The sequence below is a fragment of the Scyliorhinus canicula genome, chromosome 16, assembly GCF_902713615.1.
Source record: "Scyliorhinus canicula chromosome 16, sScyCan1.1, whole genome shotgun sequence".
In the NCBI taxonomy this organism is placed as follows: domain Eukaryota; kingdom Metazoa; phylum Chordata; class Chondrichthyes; order Carcharhiniformes; family Scyliorhinidae; genus Scyliorhinus; species Scyliorhinus canicula.
This window is the reverse complement of record NC_052161.1, coordinates 111,198,807-111,222,681: the sequence shown is the minus strand read 5'-3', so window position 1 is coordinate 111,222,681 and position 23,875 is coordinate 111,198,807. Positions and strand designations below refer to the sequence as shown.

Sequence of the window (23,875 nt, the reverse complement as noted above, 5' to 3'; positions counted from 1 at the left end):
CAGGGTGGCGAGTGGTGAATGCAAAGACCAAATCCAAAAAAAAGGGAGTTGCCCTTCGATAGTCAGTTCAAGAATACCATTGATAGAGAAGAGGAACATCGTCACTTTGCTTGCTCACGGTTTAATTTTCTCATGGTCTAACAATGTGGCTCGGCTGACACTTTCTTCCCCACACCCCACTGGGAATCTGCCATTTTTTCTGGGATGACAAGGGATCACGGTGCTGCAAGCAACAGCAGAAACTCTTGGCTGATCTTTCCCCTCTTCACAATAATGGTGATGGAAACTAAATGCATCCCTTCCTGAACCACTGATCAGACTAACTTAACGCAAGTTAGAAGCCAAACCTGGGGGCTTCCTGTCACGCATGGTTCAGTGACTGAACTATGCAGAAGGATTGACGATGACAAAAGAACCCACAGAGGGGCTTTCGGTGGTGGCCATTGGAGTAAGTGGTCGCACACTAGGTGGTTCCTGCCCGAGGTCGGAATCTTTGGCCCTTTTTGCCTCTTTTGCAGAGTGCTTGCAGGTGGAAAGTGTGGGACCATTGAAGAATAAGTGATTTTCCTTCAGTGGGTAATGTCGAAGAATGATCAAATAAGACGCGCAACAAATAAGGGGCAACATTCGGACCAGGAGGGCTCACATGGCATAGCACCGGAAAAGACAGCGGAGCGGCCAGAGACGTCATTGCGCGCACAATGACCGATGGAGCAGTGGGTGGAATTCCTGGCGGCCAAGTTCAAGCAGCAAAGGAAGGCGGCTTCAGTGGTCGGGCTAAGGTGACAGAACAGAACCAATTCAGGCTGTTCTGGAGAGAGTGGAGCAGTGACTGCAGGTGCACAACACGGCGAGCCAGAAGGTGACTGACCATAAGGATCGGATTGCCTCATTGGAGGCAGAAATGGTGATGATGGCAGAGGGTCAGGAAAGGCTGTGGGAGAAGGTCGATGACCTGGAGAACTGTTGGGGAGGCAGAATCTGAGTATCATTGGGCTGCCTGAAGGGATTGAGAGAACGCAGGCCACAAAGTATGTGACTAAGATGTTTGAGAAGTTGGTGGGGGAGGGGGTGTTCGACCAACTTCCTGAATTGGATTTGGCGCACAAGTTGCTGAGGAGGAAGCCAAAAGTGGGAGAGCTGTCATTGGCAATCGTGAAGCTGAATCCGTACTTAGAAAAGGAGAGGATCTGGAGGTGGGCAAAGAAGACACGCAGAGCATCTGGGAATACCATACAGTCCATATCTACCAAAATTTGGGAGCGAAGTTGGCCAAGTGGTATAGGTTTAACAGGGTCAAGCTGCGGCTTGGTGTGCTGCACCCAGATTGTCTGTGGGTCATGTATGGTGACAGAAGCATTACTTTGACATACTGGAGGCGAGCAAGTTTTTAAAGAGACCACTTGGCCCTGGGAAACGGACTGGAGGTGTTGTACTCCGGGAGGGTGGGGAACTGTATGCTTTCATGCCGGGTTGTTATGTTTGGTGTTGTTTATACCAGCCACTCTGTATAGTCAATTGTGTTACAGTATAGTTTTGTATCTTTTGCCTCCTTGCTTTATAAAACAAGTGTTGGGTTTGGTGGGTAACTTGGGGAGGGTGGGGATGGAAGGGTACTTTGGTACAGGTGAAGTTGGTCTTCTGCCTCAGATGGAGGTCATCCTGCAAGCGGGTAAACTAGTTAACGGAAATGAGTGGTGGGGGGGGGGGGGGGGGGAGACTGCTCTTGGGTTCTGCTGGTTTTCTTTGTTTATGGGTTGAGGGGGGAGGGGAGGGGGGAAAGATAGCGGTGGCCATCTTGAGGGGACCCAGGAGGTTGGTGGAACATGGGCCTGGAGGAGTCCTTTGAAACATGGATATGGCTGATCAGGGTGGACCTGGGGCCCTCTGACCAGACTGCTCTCATGGAACATTAAGGGACTGATTGGGCCGATCAAGAGGTCCCATGGTTTTGGCCACTTGAAGAGCTTGAAGGCAGTTGTGGTGTTTTTTATGCAAGTGACGCATCAGAGATTTGTGGGTCAGACGAGCTGGAGGAAAGGTTGGGTGGGGCAGGTGTTTCATCCAGGGTTGGGCATGAAGATGAGGGGGGTTGCGGTGCTGCTTAGTAAGAGGGTGGCTTTATCAGCTGGCAGTATAGTGGGTAATCTGTGGGTAGATATGTGATGGTGACCTGGAGGCCCATGGTGTTGGTGAACATCCATTCCTCCAACTGGGATGATGTAGATTATATAAAGGGGGTGCTGGCGAAAGTTCGGGACCTTGACATGCACCGGTTGATGGGGGGGGGGGGGGTTCAGTCTGCACTGGGGAAGGAGGCAGGAGTGTCCGTTGTCTCCATTGCTTTTTGTATTCACGATTGAACCTTTGGCGATGGGTGGAAGCGGCCTAGATGCAGATGACCTGATGTTGTATGTCACGGATCCGCTGGAGAGTATCGATAGGATTATGGGGACATTGGCGGAGTTTGGATCATTCTCAGGGTGGGGCATATGCTGAATGTAGGAAAGAGTGAGGTGTTCGGCGTCAATGTTTGGGTGTAGGAAGAGGCTTGGAGAATATACCGTTTCAGCTGGTTGAATCAAGTTTGATTTTTGGTATTACAATTGCATAAGTTGAATTTGGTGAACTAAGTGGAGGGAGTGAGGAGGATCTCAAGAGGTGGGATGTCGCTGGCTAGGAGGGAAGGTTCACACAGTAAAGATGACGGTTATGTTCATTTTTCAAATTCTCTCAATTTTTGTACCCAAATGTTTCTTTGAAAGGTTGAATCGGATGAATCTGGAATTTATATCGGCAGGTAAGGTACCCTGGATTTAGGAGGAGGAACAGGGTGTTTGGCACTGCTGAGCTTGCCGAATTATTACCGGGCGGTGAATGCTGAAAAGGTCAGGAAGTTGGCTGCGGGGGAGAGGTTGGTGTGGGGGCGGATGGAGGAGGCCTCTGGGGGGAGGGACGAGCGAGGGCACCATTACTGGTGCCTCGTTTGGAAGCGTTTAAGTGTGGAATCAGTGGCAGCAACATTTCAAGATGGCGGACATGTCATTGTGGGCGCCGATCTGTGGCGAACAGATTTACCCTGGCAAGGTTAGATTTTACATTCAGGGTGTGGTGCTAAGAGTGTTTCAGGGGCCTGTTTGTGGGGGGTATGTTTGCGGAGTTGGGAGAGTTAGAGGAGGAGATCCAACTGCCGAGAGGCAAGGGGTTTCAGGACTTGCAGATCAGGGATTCTGTGTGGAAGGAGTTGGCCACATTTCCCAGGTTACCCTCATTGCATGAAACAATTCTGTCTGAGGATGAGATAGGGGAGGGTAGGTGCTATAACCTGACGGAGACCACGGGGGTCTGGACCCTCAACAGTCCCTGTGGCCTTACCTGAATACAATCTCCCTAGATGAGGGGACCTTCGGGGGCCTTTGGGGCATAAATACCCTGGCCTACACGCGGGAGACCCTTCGGGGGGTAGGTAAGTGTGATATAATAGGTTAAATAAATCTGAGTTTTCTAACAGTCATTGCTTCAGTGTGGCCGGCAGCCTGGAACTTTACACTGGCGACGAGGATGGGTTTGGCCGGGCCGACCATGGGTCTACCTCCACGTGGATTTTGCAGCACACTTTCAAGGGGCCATGTGTCTAACTACCGTGGACGGCCACTCGAAGTGGATGGATGCCCACTGAATGGCCATGACGACATTGTGGGCCAGTACTGAGCAGCTTGAGCAAACCGTTAGTATTCACGGGCTTCCCGAAGTGTTGATGGCGGACAACGGCACAGCTTTCACGAGGGTGGAATTCGCCAACTTTCTGAAGCAAAACAGGATCCACCTTGTTAAGGATTGCATCTTACCAGACGTCATCCAATGGATTTGCCGAATGGGCAGTACAAACATTCATGCACAACATGCGAAAACTCCTCTGGCTTCTGGCCCGTTTCTTTTTCTATTACCCGAACACAACACACGCCAACACTGGCATGGCGCCCTCAGAATTGTTAATGGATCGTCAGCTGCACACGAGGGTTGAAACTCGCCCTGCCAGATGTTGGGATAAAGGTCCGCAACCGGCAGGAACATGCTGGAAAATGAAGATCCAGACCATCAGGGAATATGTGCCGGGCGACTTTGTCTATTTCCGAAATTTCGCCAAGGGTACAAAGTACAAGGTAAAGAATCGAACAGACGCATGGACCACCTCCGCAACCAAGCCTTACATGTCCTCAAGGACAAATCAAAGCCCCCATGACCAGTGGTGCGCTTTCCTCCTGAACAGCCACCCGTGATATCCAGTGAGGCAGACGAGCCCCTCAATTCGGAGATGCAGGAGGATGACTCATTCGAGCCAAAAATCAGACATGGAGGATTTGCCAAACAACAGTCAAAACAGGTCCAGAAATGACCGCTGGTCCAAGCAATGTGGAACCACCCAGGCATTCAGCCCACAAACGCTGCTCCCCGATTCTTTACATCACTCTGGACCCAGAAAAGCAGGCATTTGAGAGGCAGCCTCGAACAAAGCGGGCGAAAGGTCTCTTCTCCCCCCCCCGCCATAGAGATGGAAGAAGTATCGGACTTTCGAGGGGGGGGTGGGGGTAAAATGATCTAACCTGACTGTCATCGCTTCTATGTGGTCGCCCGGCTGGAACTTTACAATAGGAACCCATACATATACGGGGGATTGATGGAGAGGCCCTTTGAGGAGGATATAAAGTGGTAGTGGGAGGAGGAGTGAGGTATTTTAGGCAGGGCTATGGAGTGAGGCCCTGGGAAGGGTAAATTCGACCTCCTCGTGTGCGAGGCTACACCTCATTCAGTTTAAGATGGTGCACAGAGCATCTAGGACAGTGCCGCGATGTGGGTGCTTAAGGGGACTGGCGGATCACACTCATATATTCTGGGCATGCCTGAAGTTGGAGGAGTTCTGGGAGTCCTTTGCAGGGACGGTGCCAGAGATTCTGGGCGTGGAGGTGACTCCAAGCCCATGGCTGGAGATATTTGGGGTGTCAGAGGATCCAGGAATGCAGGTGGGGAGAGTGGCTGACGCGTTGGCCTTTACCTCCCCGATAGCCCAGTGACCGATCTCGCTAGGGTGGCGTATCCAGAGCTGCCTAAAGTGGCGGGGTGGGTGAGTGACTTGGCAGAATCCCTTCATTTGGAAGAGATAAAACTTGCTATTAGGGAATCAGAGGGGGGTTCTTCTCGCGGTGGAAGGAGGGGTAAATGTCAGCGGGGTGGTGCTTGGGAATGTTTTACTGTGTTGGTGTTATTTTTGTATTCTGTGTTATGATAATTCGGAACTGGGACCATAAGACCACAAGACAGAGGAGCAGAATTAGGCCACTCAGCCCATCCGAGTCTGCCCTGCCATACACTCATGGCTGATATGATTCTCATCCCCATTCTCCTGCCTTCTCCCCATAACCCTTGACCCCCGTATTAATAAAGAACCTGTCTATTTCTGTTTTAAAGACACTCGGCCTCCATGGCCTTCTGCGGAAATTAATTCCACAGATTCACCAGCCTCTGGCTGAAGAAATTCCTCTTCATCTCTGTTTTAAAGGATCGTCCCTTCAGTTTGAGGCTGTGCCCTGGGGTTCTATTGTCTCCTACTTCACATTCTCTCTATCTGGGCCTCTCACTATTCTGTAAGCTTCAATGAGATCCCCCCCCCCCCCCCCCCCCCCCCCCCCAGCCTTCTAAACTCCATTGAATACAGACCCAGAGTCCACAACCGCTCCCCATATGACAAGTCCTCCTTTCCATGGATCCTCTTTGTGAATCTCCTCTGAATCCTCTCCAAAGCCAGCACATCCTTCCTTAGATACGGGGCCCAAAACTGCTCACAATACTCCAAATGAGGTCTGACCAGAGTCTTATACCACCTCCAGAAGTACACCCCAGCTCTTGTATTCTAGCCCACACGAAATGAATGCTAACATTGCATTGCCCTTTCTAACTGCCAACTGAACCTGCCTGTTAACCTGAAGAGAATCTTGAACTAGGACTCCTAAGTCCCTCTGTGTTTCTTATTTCCGAAGCCTTTTCACAATTAGAAAATAGTCTATGCCTCTATTCTTCCAACCAAAATGCATAACCTCATACTTTTCCACATTGTATTCCATCTGCCACTTCTTTGCCCACTCTCCTAGCCTGGTCAGATCCTTCTGCAGTCTCTCTGCTTCCTCACTACAACCTGTCCCTCTACATGGGCGGAATTCTCTTCAAGGCCCGACGCCGTTGTGAAACCTGGAGAGGTTCACGACGGCGTCGGAAGCCTCTCCCGGCCCCCTATTCTCCCTTCCCCGGGGGGATAGGAGGGCCGTACCGGGAAGCTCGGCGGCCGGGCCTTGTCCCTGGCTTCAAGGCCCGACGCGCCAAGAATGACGGCTCGGCGGCGCCTAATGACGTCATCCGCGCGTGCGCGGGTTGGACAGCTCAAACCCGCGCATGCGCGGTTGCCGTCTTTCCCCCTCAGCCACCCCTCAAGACGTGGTGTCTTGATCTTGCGGGGCGGCGGAGGGGAAAGAGTGCGTCCCTTTGAGACGCCGGGCCGACGATCGGTGGGCACCAATCGCGGGCCAGTCCCCTCCCGAGCACAGTCGTGGTGCTCGATCCCCGATCCGCCCCCCCCTAGGCCCCACACTTACCTGCACTGCCATGTTCACGACGGTAGTGACCAGGTGTGGTTGCCGCCGTCGTGAACAGGTCGGGAACGGCAGGCCGCTCGGCCCATCCGGGTCGGAGAATCGCGGGCCGCCGTGAAAAACGGCGGCCCGCGTTTCTCCGAGCGGCGTTTCGGAAAACCGGACACGCCATTTGGGGGGGGGGGGGGGGGGGGGGGGGGGTGGGAGAATAGAGGGATGTGCGGGAGTGGACCTCCCACTATTCTCCCACCCATCGTGGTTGCGGAGAATCGCGGCCCATATCTTTGTATCATCTGCAAACTTAGCAACAATGCCCATAGTGCTTAATGTATATCATGAATAACTGTAGTCTCAACACTGACTCCTGCAGAACACCACTAGTCACCAGCTGCCATCTTGAAAAGGATCCCTTTATCCCTATTCTTGACCTTCTGCCAGCCATCCAGTCCTCTATCCATGCCAGTACCCTGCCCCTAGCGCCATGTGATCTGATCTTATTTAGCAGCTTCCTCTCGGACACCTTACCAAAGGCCTTCTAGAAATCCAAATAGATCACATCCACTGGCTCTCCTTTGTCTGAAAATCCTTTGAGACAGTAACGAGGAAGTTAACAGATTTGGCAGGCATGACCTCGCCTTGACGAATCCACGCTGACTCAGTTCTATTTCATAATGAACTTCTAAATACTCCGCAATCTCATCCTTAATAATAGACTCTAAAACCACAACGGAAGTCAGGCTAACCGGCGTATAATTTCTTGTCTCCTGCCTCCCTCCCCTCTTAAACAGGGGTGTTATATTAGCCATTTTCCAGTCCTCTGGGACCCTCCCTGCCTCCAGTGATCCTGAAAGATCACCACCAATGCCTCCACAATCTCCTCAGCTATCTCCTTCAGAACCCTGGGGTGTAGTTCATCTGGTCCAGGTGATTTATCCACCTTCAGACCTTTTGGTTTACCTAGCACCTTCTCCTTAGTGATATCCACTACACTCACCTCTGCCCCCTGACTCTCTTAAAGTTCTGGTATGCCACTGGTGTCTTCCACTGGAAGACTGATGCAAAGTAACTTTTCAGTTACTCAGCTATTTATTTGTTTCCTATTACTACTTCTCCAGCCTCAGTTTCCAGTAATCCAATGACCATTCATTTCCTCTCTCTTCTCGAAAAAACTCTTGCAATCTAGTTTTATACTGCTAGCTAGCTTACACTCATACACTCAAGGCCCTAGTCGCCAAATTCCGGCGCCTGTTCGGGGAGGCCAGTACAGGAATTGAACCCGCGCTGCTGGCGTTGTTCTGCATTACAAGCCAGCTGTTTAGCCCGCTGTGCTAAACCAGCCCCATATTGTCCTCTGCTTGCTTTTAAAGGTTTCCCAAACCTCTGGCTTCCCACTAATCGTCGCCACTTTGTATGCAGGGAGAAATCGGTTTAGGGCATGGAGGGGTTTTGTATTCGGATTATGGTTTGTGGTGATGGTTATTTGTGTTCTGCAAGTAATTTGAAAATGCCTTGAATAAAATTTAAAACAAAAAGAACCCCGAGAGAGAGAGAGTTGAAGCGCTAAAGGCTACAGACCTGTTGAGAGGTCAGCCCTGCCGGCATGGGGCTGAGCTCTGGTGGCGGATGTTTGGAGTCTAACACCTGAACATCGAGATATCCAGCAGCATCTTCCTCATACTGATCTGAAGGAAAACAGGATTCAAAATTACTTCAAACACTGGAAGAAAGCGAGGCAATATTATATTTTCTACAATTTGCATGTTAAAAAGATGGAAGACATTAAAAGATAAATGGCATTTAACCGGGAACAGAATTTTAAAAAAGGAGGGGAGGGAAAACACTTCACAGCTCAAAATGGCCCTCGGTACCTCTTCCCTCATCCTCCCTTTGAACAACATCTTTTTTTTTTCTTAAAAAGAGAACCATCTTGAATATCTGATCACAAGTCTACACCTGAAAGAGTCCATTCATTGGCTCTCTCCGCAGATGCTAGCTATTTTCTGGTGCGTTCGAATTTCCAGTGCCCGTAGTTTCTATGCTTTTGCTAATAAAGAGAGATTCCTTGATGTGTTAACTGGATACCCATCCTGTTCTCGGGTGTCAACTGGAGCAACGTTCAGTGCTCCAAGTAGGTCTGCTGGCCAAGGAAAAAGGAACATTTCAGTTTATAAAATAAATATCAGCCAAGCTTCCCATGACTGATTGTTAGTCATCGTGGTGTTCAGGTTCAAGATGGGAGAGGACAGAAACCAGCCAATTGGCACACCCGTGTTTCGGGAAATTGGCTGCTGACGCTGGCAAAACTTCTGGATGAAGAACTGCGACCGTCGGTGAAACATTGCGCACTGCTGAAAATAGCCAGCATGATTCAGTAATGAAAGAGACAAACAATAATCTTACTAGATTCGAAACGGTGGCCACCTTGCTTCACTCGTGTAAGCAGATGGTCTCAGTGCAAATCTGAAGTCTGCAGAAAATTTAACATTTTAAAATATCAGTTCCTGCCTTCTGCTTTGTAGTTAACAAAACTCAAAATGCAACTCCTAATTGCAATACTATTGCGAGTGCTTCCCTAAAAGGCAGACCTCTATTTTTGGAGCAAGACAATAAGATTGCACAAGGTAAACTCTCATTGCAGCCAAGCTGGAAAGCCACATTCTGTAGATTAGATTGCCCGAGCACAAGAGAGAGCAGCCACAGGTTCAGAAACAGGAATCACCGGGCACTGTATACTGTGCCCACTTTTCTTTTCCATTCGACGCGTGATGTGGAACAAGTTGTTGATTCACCATCACTTACTTGGCACCACCATCTTAGGCTAATTTCACCCCAGGTGTCAGCAGGTTGCTCATCCATGAAGGGCACCACAACCTATATTTTAAGCGCTAGTTGGGCTTAATAACCGAGCTGCCAGTTAGGGTGAAGGAGGAACAATCTCTGCGATCACAGTTAAATCCGACAACAGGCAACTAAAGGCTCTTTCCAGTAGATAAAAAAAAAGAAAGAGGGCCAAATGGTCTTGCCCAGCCACCTTGTGAACACATGATGTTAGTCCGCTCGAAAGCACTCGAGTCCCTCTGGACAGAAATCAGAATTCCTATTGAACTTCCATTCTCTGGCTCAGCATTCCAAATATCATTGCTAATGCCGGCAGCCCTCACCATGAATGAATGCTGCTCATTTAGCCCAGTTCTGGAATCGACTCCTACAGTGCACTTTCCAAATGCATCATTGGGGAACCCTCCAACATCCTTATTCTGATGGCTTTGCTGCTGTAAATTTTGGTCGTCTTTAAAATTGATTTTTTTTTTTTTAAAGTCTGTTTTGTAGGACAGCAAAAGGGATCCATATGTCGTGTTAACGGAGCATTAGTCTGGAACTAGTGTTCAGGGAAGACAATTGTCAGCATACAAGGAAGCAAGACGACAAATGTTTGGAGAAGAAGGAATGGGTTAAAGGGCATGGTGAAACATAGCGGTAGGATTAAGATAACTAACAAGGGCGGTTTGTTGGACCAACGGCTCTTAAACAAGAGCCTCTCACAAATCCTAGCCCATTTTTCCTATTTGAGAAGATGTTAAATCCTGATTATCAAGTTTTGACTCATTCGCAAATAGAACATAGAACAGTACAGCACAGAACAGGCCCTTCGGCCCTCGATGTTGTGCCGAGCAATGATCACCCTACTCAAACCCACGTATCCACCCGATACCCGTAACCCAACAACTCCCCCCCTTAACCTTACTATTAGGACACTACGGGCAATTTAGCATGGCCAATCCACCTAACCCGCACATCTTTGGACTGTGGGAGGAAACCGGAGCACCCGGAGGAAACCCACGCACACACAGGGAGGACGTGCAGACTCCACACAGACAGTGACCCAGCCGGGAATCGAACCTGGGACCCTGGAGCTGTGAAGCATTTATGCTAACCACCATGCTACCGTGCTGCCCAATAATGCAGCCAATAAGATCCAAAATGTCAGATAGTTTGTACACGATAACTTTAAAACACTGGAGAAAATGCATTTTCCAAGAAGTCACGAAACAGAAGAATTACATTTTCCACTTTACAGAGTCAGAGTTTTTACAACACGAAGACAGACTGTTCGGCCCATCGTGTCCGCACTGGCCATCAGGCATATGTTTACACTCATCCTATTTTCTAGCACTTATAATATTTCAAGTGTTCATCATGTTATGAGGGTTCCCACCTCTACCACCCTTTCAGGCAATGTGTTCCAGACTCTTACCACCCTCTGGATGAAAAGGCTTTTCCTCACATCCCCTCAAAACCTCCTGCCCCTTAACCCCTTATTGACCCCATCCAACCTTGTGTTCGTCAAAATTTTGTACACCTCAACCAGGTCCCTCCCTCAAACCTTCTCTGCTCCAAGGAAAACAACCCCAGCCCATCCTGCCTCTCTCAATACCGGAAACACTCCAGCAAACGCAACCTGGCGAATCTGCTCCGTATCCTCTCCAGTGCAATCCCTTCCTTCCTACAGTGTGGCGACCAGAACTGCACACAATACTCCAGCTGTGGCCTAACCAGCGTTTTATAATCTTACTGGAAAGTCATGGTATTGATTATAATTAAAGAGCCCAGGATGCAATTCAAACCAATTAACAATACCTTGAGGCTCTCTCTTTTGAAGGAACGATACTTTACGCATTACGGCATTTTTTGTCTTCTCCAGCCCGTCTTTAGTCCCGTTCCTTGCCGCCTTCATTAGCTGCTGCATCTGGCGTGAGGAATAATATGACCGTCAATATGCATGTGCATCAGAGCTGGCATCTTGCTACCAGTGACACCAATAAAACTGAGGTTGACACTATCTGGAGAGATCACTCCTTCAGGAAATTATTATTTCACAAAAAGCCAACCAAAAAGCAAACTTCAAGCAGAATCGCTCAGACGAGTTTTATTTTAAAATGAAGAAAAGGTCCAGAGTGAAATAATTTCTAGCTTCAAATTTCTCCCACCCAGTTATTACTTTGTGTTGACCACCCCTCTTTGGCAGAAACAAGGAAAGAAAGTTCAAAGATCTAAATACACAAGCTCTACAGGTTTGCCATTCACCTTCAGATGTTGAACTAAAAACACTTTTCAACTATTGCCAGTTCTAATTTTCTAACTTTCTAAAACCCACAATTTCCATCACCAAACCGCATCTTCTATTTCTTATGATCTTGGGCGAGGATTTCTCCCAATTCAGCCCATCGAGCTTTCTCCGCCCATTCAATAAGGGATCACATGGCCGATTGGACTGTGGCTTTAACTCCCACTTCCCTCGCTCCATCCCTCATCCTTCACTCCTTTGCAGATCAAAGATCTCTCGCTCGAATATGTTCAATGTCCCAGCCTTCATTGTTCTCTGGGGTTGACAGTTCCGAAGGCTAATGATCTGCTGAGGAGAAGGAATTCCTCTTCAGCCTTGTTGAAACTGTGCCCCCTAGCTCTGGATTCTCCCACAGTGGTATTTCTCGGTATCTACCCTGTCAAGCCCCTCAGAATCTGACATGTTTCAATAAGATCACCTCGCATTCTTCTAAACTCCAGCGAGTATAGTCCCAACCTTTCCCCACAAGACAACCCTTTTGTCTCAATGCCCGTAGACCAAGTTTCGAAGAGTTAGATGCAGAGTAAAGCATTCTGTACTCTCCAACCTCAGAATACATCCCCATTGCTATAGCATCTCAGCTTCCAATCCAGCCATCCTGTGGCACCTTGCCCACAAGGAACCGAGCTGAGTGTCCTCCTATGATCAGACTCCGGAGCCTTTGCGGCAACATAAAGGCCTCATTCCCCGGTACCACTGCCGCTGGGGATTCTCTAACCTGAGAGAAGTAGAAAGGTGGAGAGGTACCTTGCAGTCATACCGCTGTTTCAGCTCCTGTACGTCTCTGCCCCTGACTTTCATGGCCAGGAATTCTCTCTTAGTCCTGGCGTACTTCTCCTTCAGTCTATTGAGATCCGGGGAAAGCTGAGCAGCGACCAGGAGAAGGGGACGAGCACAAGAAAGAGAAATAAAGATGGGTGGCAGAGGAATAGAAGTGCATGAGAGTTAGTGACGTAGTATGAAAAGACACGGTGCCGTTAACATTCAAAAATGGAGGTCCAGTACCGCTACCGTCAGGATGCAAGCACTGCAGACAGAAATGAAGTTGATGCTGGAGGTCAGGTTTAAGGTGCTAACCCTTCTAGCTTTAAAATTTCACCAAAGATGAATAAAAGTCTTGCTTTGAACATGCTGGCACCAGAAAGCAAGCATCTGCACCAGGGGTGGACGTCACTCTAAACGTTCAGTGCAACAGTGGGGCTAGCATAGTTGAAGCAAGGAGTGTGTCAAGCACACAATGACACCAGATAGAACGAGCTCAGGTCAAAATTGTATCCAATCCATTCAGAAATACAATACATCACCCAAGCAAAACTGAAATGTACCAGAAATGTTTGACTATTAAATGCTAGCATTTCCAATATTGGCCCAAATTTGCATTTTGTCTCAAGTATACTGTCAACAGGGAATATCTAGAAACCCATGCTTCCTATACACTGCACCTAACGCTGGCGGGGAGGGTCCAAGAGGTGAAAATGAATATTCTGCCGAGGTTCTTGTTTATCTTTCAAGCTGTCCCAATCTTTATACCAAAGGCCTTTTTTCGGAAGGTCGACACGATTTTTTCTGACTTTGTATGGGCGGGGAAGGCGCCGAGGGTGGGGAGGACCCTGCTACAGAGGCAGAGGCAGCAGGGACAGTTTGCGTTGCCGAACTTGCTTCATTATTATTAGGCGGCGAATGTGGACAAGGTGCGGCAGTGGTGGGAAGAAACCTTGCAAGGGGTCTAGTTTGAGGGCTATGGTGATGGCAGCATTGCCAATGGCTCCGAGCAGGTATTCAAGGAGCCCGGTGGTGCAGTCTACAGTGAAGATATGGAATCAGTTGAGGAGGCATTTTAGGGTGGAAGGGACGTCAGTGCTAACGCCGCTGTGCAAGAATCATGGGTTTGAGCCGGGGAGAGGGGGATGGATAGTGTATATAGGAGTTGGAGGGAAGTGGGGCTGGTCAAGGTAAGAGATCTGTATTTGGAGGAATGGTTCGCCAGTCTGGAAGAGCCAAGGGAGAGGGTAGATATACCGAGGGGGAGTGAATTCAGATTTCTGCAGGTTAAGGACTTTGCACAAAAGGCTTGAGGGGGTTCCGTAGGTTGCCGGTATACACCCTGCTGGAGCGACTGTTTCTTCCAGATGTGGAAGGGGAGGGGAGGAATTGGGGATATATGTACAGTGGCTGGGGGAGCAGGGAGGTGAGCGGGTGGTGATGATCAAGGAGAAATGGGAAGTGGAGTTGGGAGGGGAGACTGGAGAGAGACACTTCGTAGGGTAAACGGGGCCTCCTCTTGTGCAAGGATGAGCCTGATACAGTTTAAGGTGGTGCACAGGGTGCATATGAATTGGGCAAGAATGAGTGGGTTCTTTCAGGGGGTAGCAGATGAGTATGAGAGGTGTGGGCTAGGTCCAGCGAATCACACGCACATGTTTTGGGGTTGCGAAAAATTGGGAAGATTCTGGGCGGGAGTTTGCGATCTTAGCCAGGATAGTGGAGGAGGAGGTTGACCCGGTCCTTTGGTGGTGATATTTGGGGTTTCGGAGAAGCCGAAGCTCATGGAGAGGAGGAAGGCCGATGTCATGGCCTTCGCCTCTCTGATTGCACGGCAACGAATTTTGCTGGAGTGGCGGTCGGCATCGCCACCGGGGGTAGTAGCATGGTTGGGTTACCCGTATGAGTTCCTGCGGTTAGAGAAGATAAAGTATGAGTTAAGGGGCTCTTCAGGGACGTTTGAGGAAAGGTAGGGGATGTTTGTGACTGTGTTTGAGGGGCCGTTCGTCGCACGGGGTGGGGAGGGGGGGGGGGTGAAAAAGGGGAAAAGTCTGTACAGAACAGACTGTATAGTGGATTGTTGGGAAGAATGTTTCCCGGGGTGTTTATTCACTGTAACCTGCTTTGATAAGTGTTTGTATATTAAAAAAAAGAAACCCATGCATACCACATCCAACGACTCAATTATAGCATGTCTTACTAAGAAAGGAGCTTCCCACGTTTGTTTCTATTTGTGGCCTGTCCCCAACACTGCCCAGTTAAGATGACCTAACGTTAGAGTGAAGAGATAAAACGATGATCTTGCCAACTAAGCAAGCAGCAGTTCCTTCTCAACCCTTCATGCACTCGTATTGTACAAAAAGGTAGTTTCCTCCTTTATCAAAATCCTCCCCAATAATCTGCCTGTTTACTCATGCAGTATTTATTCTGTAATCATCCTCCTTGAACATTAGACTCCTAGTTTAATGCGCCCATGAGATCACGTACACATTCACTGAACGCTAAAAACATTTCTCGTGTCCTGTCAGATTCACTGTTGCCTTTTATTCACCCACAAAAAGAGCAAGCGGTACATCAAAATATTTACATGTTACATTTTTTGAGTGATTAGACCCTCTGGATGGGATTCTCCGGTTTCGACAATGGTGGGACCCATTTCGAGTGAATACGGAACATTTGGCAATCCAGCCTAAACTCAATTCACTGTCAGCGGCACGGAAAATCCCAGCCGCAAACACGGGTGGAGGTTTTCAGCCTCGATGTCACTCCCATTAGGAACTGACAACCTAGACTCCCCATACATCTGACTAATCTTTCAACAACCATCACCCGGAAATCTTCAGCAATGCAGTTAAGGTACAACGAGCCAATTCATTTCAAAACACAAAGCATTATTGCATTAGTTTTCATGCAACCTTATTAGAAATTGAAGAAAGCACGCTGAAGAGAATGTTTGAAAGACCCAGGACTAGAATGGTTCTGGTATATGAATCAGAATTATTTGTGGTCACAGCCATCTGTGAATAAATAACTCCTGTTACAAAGTATTCCCAAACACGTGCGACCCTCAAAGCATCTGCAAGTATTATGCAACCAGCAATGAACCATAAATTAGCAAAGCTGAAGAAAATAAAACTTTTGTGCAACACACAATAAAAATATGGAACATAGACGAGCCTATAGTCGGCAATGGCTCCGCCAATCAGAGTTGACTTGCCAGCCAATCAGCACCTTCATTCTCTGTCACTTTCCCCATGGCAACACCTCTGCCAGTCAGAATTGATTGTCAACCAATCAGCACACTTTCTTCCTGCAGTATTATGATCATTTGAAATTTGGCATGGTGTTTGTTCTGATGAGTGGAAAGATGAAAAGCTTCAGAGCAGCACTTTGGTGGAGTGGTTAGCACTGCTGCCTATGGCGCCGAGGACCCGGGTTCGATCCTAGCCCTGGGTCACTGTCCATGTGGAGTATGAACATTCCTCCAGTGTCTGTGTGGGTTTTACCCTCACAACCTAAAGATGTGCAGGTTAGGTGGTAAATGTTTTTTTTTAAATGAAATGCTTCGACAACTTGTCTCTCTTTTCAGTAATGTTTTATTAAATGTTCAGACCTCTATTTAGTTCACACACATTATTCTGCTCATACTATTTTTAAAAAAAATTAATTTATGGGATGTGAGCATCGCTGATTAGGCCAGTATTTATTGCCCATCCCAAGTTGCCCTTCAGAAGGTGGTGGAAAGGTGCCTTCTTGAAGTCCTTGAGGTTTAGGAACACCCACTGTGCTGTTAGGGAGGGAGTTCCAGGATGTTGCCTGAGCAACAGTGAAGAAACGGCTATAGCTTTCCAGGTCAGGGTGGCGAGTGACTTGGAGGGGAACCTCCAGGTGGTGGGGTTCCCAGGTATCTGCTGCTCTTGTCCTTCCAGATGATAGTGGTCATGGGTTTGGAAGGTGCTGTCTAAGGAACCTTGGCAAGTTACTGTAGTGCATCTTGTAGATGGTACTCACGACTGCCACTGTTCGTCGGTGGTGGAGGGATTGAATGTTTGTGGAAGGGGGAGCAATCAAGCGGGCTGCTTTGCCCTGGATGGTGTGAAGCTTCTTGAGCATTGTTGCAGCTGCACTCATCCAGGAAAGTGGAGGGTATTCCATTACACTCCTGACTTTTAGATGGTGGACAGGCTTTTGAGGGGTGCAGGGGGTGTCAGGAGGAGATTTACCCATCGTTGGATTCCTTACCTTTGACCTGCCCTGATCACCACAGTATTAATGTGGCTAGTCCAGTTCAGTTTCTGATTAATGGTAACACCCAAGGATGTTGATTGTGGGGGATTCAGCGATAGTAATGCCATTGAATGTCAAAGGGAGAGGGTTCGATCCTCTCTTGTACAGAAGGTTATTGCCTGGGACTGGTGTGGTGCGAATGTAACTTACCACTTGTCAGCCCAAGCCTGGATATTGTCCAGGTCTTGCTACATTTGGGCATGGATTGCTTCATCATCTGAGGAGTCACAAATGGTGCTGAACATTGCTCAGTCGCAGTCATCCGTAAACATCCCCACTTCTGACCTTATGATGGAAGGCCAGTCATTGTTGAAGCAGCTGAAGATGCTTGGGCCTAGGACACTATGCTAAGCAACTCCTGCAGTGATGTCCTGGAGCTGAGATGATTGACCTCCAACCACCACATCCATCTCCCTTGTGCCAAGTGTGACTCCAACCAATGGAGAGCATCTTTCTGATTCCCATTGACTCCAGTTTAGCTAGGGCTCCTTGATGCCACACTCGGTCAAATGCTGCCTTGATGTCAAGGACAGTAACTCTCACCTCTGGCATTCAGCTCTTTTGTCCATGTTTGTACCAAGAGGTCAGGAGCTGAGTGAACCTGGCGGAACCCAAACTGAGCGTCCGTGAGCAGGTTGTTGCTGAGCAAGTGACCGATAGGGCGGTAATTGGCTAAATTCAATTTGCCCTGTTACTTGTACAGGACACACCTGGGCAACTTTCCACATTGGCAGATAGATGCCAGCGTGTAGCTGTACTGGAACAGCTTGGCTAAGGGTGCGGCTAATTCTGGAGCACAAGTCTTCAGTACTATTGCTGGGATATCGTCAGGGACCATAGCCTTTGCAGTATGCAGTGCAATTTGCTGTTTCTTGGCATCAGGGAGTGAATTATACGGATTGTTTTCTGTCATGCTTTCCATTTACTTCCTCCTTTCAACAACAATCTGCATGTTTTGAGCATCTTTAAGAATGGAAAAAAAAAATTCTACGGTGCTTCACAGACCAGGTTCAACTTTGTCTTTTAATCTTCTTCCCGGCCACCCAAACCAAAGCTGCAAGCATTAATACAAAGAGCACACAATCCCTGTAGACATAGAATTGATGGTGCAGAAGGAGGCCATTTGGCCCATTGAGTCCGCACCGGATAGCTATAACAGTAAGCCAGAATTCCCCCAGAAATCCCAGATAGCCACAGGTTAACTCAATGAGTTCTCAACTTTCAAGAAATCCAAATCATATATATTTATAAAAGGGAATGCCACATTCATACTTACGTGATTCATCAATACATACAAAAGTTCTAAACGCTCATTTAAATCTCCTGAATGCATTTTATTCCCCTTGAAGCAGAACAAAGCATTCAAGTTTGGACATTAAATCAGAATGACAAGGTCAGAAGCTCCAAGCTTTGAACCAAATAGCAATTTTTAAAAGACTATACTGTCAAAGCATGAATTGCCAAAGCAGGAAAATAGGATTCCCCAACAGGGCAGACAAGCAAATCCAGGTGACCTTATTTCTTAACCACTCTGGATAATTAAGACAAAAGTGATCCATAGACTGTGCTTCTTCATTGGCTCTTGTCACTGGAATTTAAATATCATTTGACAAGTTATTAGTCTCTATGTGAATTGGAGCTCACATCCACTCTTTCACACCCTCATCTTTACACCCAGCCAACACCTTCTTTGGTTACTGAAGCCAAGCCACGATTTCTTCCCTGCCATGTCCTGCATATCAAACTCACCAAGTCCTTTGGCCTTAGGGGGCAATGCATTTTATTTTTGTCAATACAGTAAACATCAAGGGCAGCATTCTCCAGTTCCCCAGCCGCGTGTTTCTCGGCGGCACGCCATTCGCTGGCGGTGGGATTCTCTACTCCTACCGCTTGTCAGCAAATTTGTCATTGAAGCCACCCCACGGCCGCCAGGAAACCCGCAGGTGGGGGTGTGCTGCCAGCAGGGAAAGAGAATCCCGGCCTGTAATAATTCCCATGGTACTTTGTGCTTACGCCACGATTTTGTCAACCCTACTATTATTCAGTCTGGGCTTTCAACTCACAATCAGTTTCCCAACTCAAATGGACTTTGGATAATTAATTTCTAGATTCAGTCACTCTCCAGTTCATTGCAAAAAAATAAAAAAAATAAAAATGGATCCTTCAATTTGGGGGTGCTGACCTACAAACCACCAAGTCCACCAACTAAGCTCCCTTCACTCCCACTGTCAAATGTTCAATCCAAATTTGGATTACCAAACTACACCCACTTCATAAATGCTTCTTCAAAGTCTCCAGATGACGCCACTTCACTTTCTGTGCAATGCCTGGCTAAACAATACACATCTTAACTGCCGTAAATCCAAATCTGCACAATCTTGAGGGCAATGTTCGTCTCCCTGGCAGACAAGCTGAGAAGTCAGACTTCACAAACCATTAGGTTAAGTATATCGATGTTTGGCGGCATCATAGTAGGCTAAAGAGCTGGCTTGTGATGCAGAACAAGGCCAGCAGGGCGGGTTCAATTCCCGTACCAGCCTCCCCGAACAGGCGCCAGAATGTGGCGACTAGGGGTTTTTCACAGTAACTTCATTGAAGCCAACTCGTAATAATAAACGATTATTATTATTATTATTATGGCTTTTCACCTTTGGCTGAAGGACAGCTTTGGACTTTTGCTGCTCTCCACCAGGTTTATTTTCTTCATCCGAGTGTTCGTCATAGCTCTCAAATTCGCTGGAACTCCAACCGTCTTCAAGCTGTGCCGGACTGGTGCAACTTGCTTCTCGATTGACATCATCGTAGATCAATTCATCCATGGGCACTGTGCAAAGTGAAATCACAAATGGAAGCTTTTAAACCCCAATGATCGATAATGCCAAGCTTTAACAATATCAATAAAGCTCTTAAAGGAACTCCAATGAAAATAGTTTAACACCAAGAGCTTATCAGGGGCCTTGGTCTGCACTCCCAAGAGAAAAGCAAAGATACAGATTTGATATAAATATGAAAATCCCGAGTGGTGATCGGCCACTGTCAGAATAATTGAGCAAAGTACAAATCATACAATCCCTACAATGCAGAAAGAGGACATTCGGCCCATCTGCACTGACCCTTCGAATGAGCACTCTACTCCGCCCTACCCCCATAACCCTCTAGTTTAACCTGCACATCCCTGGACACGAAGGGGCAATTTGACATTTCCAATCAACTTAACAGCCACATCTTTGGACTGTGGGAGGAAACCAGAGCAGACATGAGGAGAACGTATAAACTTCACAGTCACCCGAGGATGGAATTGAACCCGGGTCCTTGGAGCTGTGAAGCAGCAGTGCTAACCACTGTGCCATCGTGCCACCCACCCCTTTCAGCCTTATTTTCCTCCATGCATTTAGGATTTCTGCAGAGCATAGATACAAGTGTCCAAAGCTGTTTGGATTCTAAACATCAAAAGGTTTGATGTTTACAACTAATTGGAGGCATTCCGAAACATGAGGCTGGATTTTCAGGGAGCCAGAACGAATCCAGAGGCATTTAAAAATGGCAGACTGGATCCAATGCCAGGATTGTCAGTACCCGCAATTGTGACTGGCTGGTGGTATAAAGGTGTGAGCAACGAGTCTACACCATACTCGCCCGAGCTATCCAGCTCCATTATGGGGGCACGCATCTCCTCGCCCCTCATAACGTTTGGGGAGTCGGCCCAGCTACCGGGTGGCCCATGGTTCATGGCCCCTCAGAGGAGCCATGAGCCTTGGTCGGAGTTTGGGAACCCTTTGAAAAGGTAATACAACTGGGATATAGGAGGAAGGAAATAAAAGAGGAGATGAAATGGGCAGTGTGCACGCTGAAAAAACATGATACCTACAGACACACATTACTGAGAAAGTTCTTACCCCGCTCCAGGACAAACTGATCTTCGTGTGCAACATCGTCATAAATCACATCATCTTCCAAACCTGGCACTGTACATGGGACTGAGGCAGCCTGGCCTAAAGTAGTAGAGAGGGTAAATATTTTCACTAAATATGCAAGTGATACATTTAGGAACTAGATCATCCAATTAAACGTTGTGAACTTTTACTAAACTGCATTGGAATTGGGATAAGTGGAACATACAGGACTTCTATCACGAGAATCAGGCACATTAAAGCAGCTCTCCCCTACTATACATCAACCTGACATCAAACCACCTCAGTAAGGTGTCAGGTCAAACCAAAAGTCCAATTATGAAGCAATTAAGCATCTAATCAAGATGATGAGATTGGAACAATGACACTAGTTGGTTGGTTGCATCTTCCTTAACCATTATTCTTGGAGGGGTAGGGGGAGGGGAAAGAAAAGGGGATATTTTGGAACACATGATCTAAATATGTGACCCAACACACATTTGCATTTGTGAACAGAACAAATAACAATTTGACCCAAGCTTCTGTGCGACACAAGCCTCCTCCCACCACTATTCTACCCCCTCTACCTCGTGTGTTGATATAGCCTCCTGCTGACCCACATATTAGATGAAGCAGTATGGGGAGGAGCAAAGGGAAGTGATTAACTCAGCACCATTTTGAAGAAGATGGCACCTGCCAGCTTCTCAGCCACACAAAAGAGCTTTCACTTCATACAAATAGTTGCCTCTTTTAATTTGCTCAGGGCAAACCATGCCTCTCTGTTGGACAACAAATTTTCTGTTCAAGAGACATGCATCACTGATCCATTGTTTGGAAAGCCGCCCATATTAATTCATTCCAAGGTAGAGCAAAATGAAAAGGGAAGGTTAGTAAGGCAGCAGAGAGTTTAACAGACAGCTGCCAATGACGAGGCATCTCTCGGTACTTAGTATGTTGGAACCAGGATGCAGAGGCATGTGGGCAAGCAGCTCACTTACAATTGGCACGTGGCCACAAGGTAAAGAAAAGGGACCATATCCTTCAATTGAAAGTTATTTTTTTTAAGATCAAAAGGTGCCAAAGGCATAATGGGTAATCATTAACTGGAAAAAATACGAGTTTTTATTCAAAGCACATGAGAAAATATGGTTCCACAGTTAAGCAATTTAATCAATTAATTCTCTCAAAAGATTAAGAAACTCAAGAGGAAAACCGAACCCAGAATTAAGTGCAATAAGTGAGCATTAATATCAAAGAAGACAAGAAATCTTTGGATTTGAATTTGCAAGGGAAGAGAGGGGCAATAACTAAACGTATCTGAACAAACAGCAGACTTGGGGAGAGTCTCAAAGACTGATTCAGCCTTGCAGGGAACGTACCCTGGAATAATTTTCTTTTTAAAACAAAAGCAATTAAAAAAGGATACAAGTACCAGTTTCCAAAAAAACAGGAAATTACCAGACATGATGCAACACAGGCACCTCATGCTCAGAAACAGGAAGGGGGGGGAAGGAAGCTTTTCTTTTTTGAAACAAATAAACACAACACTCATCACAGGGAAAAGTGAAAATGGATTAAATAGGGAAAGAACTCAGCTGCAGCCAATGAGACAATGAGCAGCTTAAGCAAAACAAATCCCAGCTGACGATCATGATTCAACATCAATGGTAATAAAGTTAGTGATGGCTGGAAAGCAGCCACTTCAATTTCTTCCATGAGTTCAGGGGCTATGAATACTGCCTTTAAAAGATAATGACATTATTCAAAGCACACAGATCCCAAACTCTCTGCGTTTTCTGACAGTAAAGTGTCGTGGGAAACCCAATAGGAAAAACCAGCGTGGACCAAAATTATTATTTCCCCGTTCCATTTTAAAGTACGTCAGCGGCTGAATTCTCCGCTTCCTGCCGCCGTTAGCGGAGTTCCCGATGTGGCAGCAACTCGAGCGTCGGGGAGAAATCAGGATCGGTGTCCTTTTCAGACGCTCCTCCCCCCCCCCCCCCTCCCCCCCCCAGCTGGCGACGGGATCGAGCTCTACGCCCGGGCTAGGATGCAAATGGGTCTGAATGACCCATGCACTTAGCAGGCCGAGCATCATGGGCGGGATTCTCCAATCCCCCGGCGTTTTACGACGGCGTGAACGGGCCGCTCCCACGTCTAATTCTGGCCCCTACAGGGGGCCAGCACGGCGCTGGAGCAGTTCGCGAACTGTGCGCCGTGGGATCCGCGCATGCACAGTGGCGCCGGCGCCAACGCGCGCATGCGCAGTGGTCTCCTTCAGTGCGCCGACCCCGACGCAATATGGTGCAGGGCTACAGGGGGCGGCCCGTAGGAAAGGAGGTCCCCAGCCAGAGGCCGGCCCACCGACCGGTGGGTCCCGATCGCAGGCCAGGCCACATTGGAGGCCCCCCCGTCCCGGGGTCGGAACCCCCCTCACCCTCCACAGGCCGCCACTCGACCCTTACACGCCGGCCCAGAGCAGGTTAGAAGGGCGCTGGCGGGACTCGGTTCTTTTCCTGCGGCCTGTCGGCCCCTCCGGGCCAGAGAATCAGCGGGACGGCCGCATAGAGCAGCCCGCGACCGACGCCGCGCCAACTACACCAGCGCCAATGGCGCCGATTCTCTGCACTGTGGAGAATCGCGTGCCGATGTCGGGGCGGCATGGCCCGTTCACGGGGATTCTACGCAAGGATGGAGAATCCCGCCCCATTTTCTCCAGGCCCACATGATTCTCCAGTCCTCTGGGCCAGGAATCACGTGGGCAAGGATTCCAACAAGTATGGACAGATGTGGCCCTGACATGGTGGACCTCGTGGTTGGCAAAGGGGGTTACCCCCAAAGTCCATCCGAGGGCCACATTTCCCACCCTCCACCAAGCCATGCCCATCCCCATCCCACCCCACCCACACCAGAAGACCATAAGACATAGGAGCAGAATTAGGCCACTTGGCCCATCGAGTCTGCTCTGCCATTGAATCATGGCTGACACTTTTCTCATCCCCATTCTCCTGCCTTCTCCCCATAACCCCTTATCCCCTTATTAATCAAGAACCTATCTATCTCTGTCTTAAAGACACACTGTGACTTGGCTTCCACAGCCTTCTTTGGCAATGAATTCACCACCCTCTGGCTGAAGAAATTCCTCCTCATCTCTGTTTTAAACGATTGTC

General features: G+C 48.1%; 1 protein-coding gene across 6 annotated transcripts in view; it reads right to left on the bottom strand.

Moving 5' to 3' along the window:
• The window catches only part of LOC119979404 (rho guanine nucleotide exchange factor 10-like protein), a 191,867-nt gene that overhangs the window by 68,585 nt on the left and 99,407 nt on the right, over positions 1–23,875 (bottom strand). For 3 of the 6 annotated variants that reach the window (XM_038821575.1, XM_038821574.1, XM_038821579.1), the window contains 5 exons: positions 20,712–20,807; positions 19,464–19,639; positions 12,514–12,630; positions 11,280–11,388; positions 8,217–8,323 (listed from right to left, as the gene is read on the bottom strand). In XM_038821575.1, coding sequence (XP_038677503.1) covers positions 8,217–8,323; positions 11,280–11,388; positions 12,514–12,630; positions 19,464–19,639; positions 20,712–20,807 — 605 coding nt within the window. Of the gene's footprint in view, positions 1–8,216; positions 8,324–11,279; positions 11,389–12,513; positions 12,631–19,463; positions 19,640–20,711; positions 20,808–21,203; positions 21,223–22,163; positions 22,262–23,875 lie in introns of those variants that run through there. The other 3 variants (XM_038821577.1, XM_038821580.1, XM_038821576.1) reach the window with 3 other exon arrangements.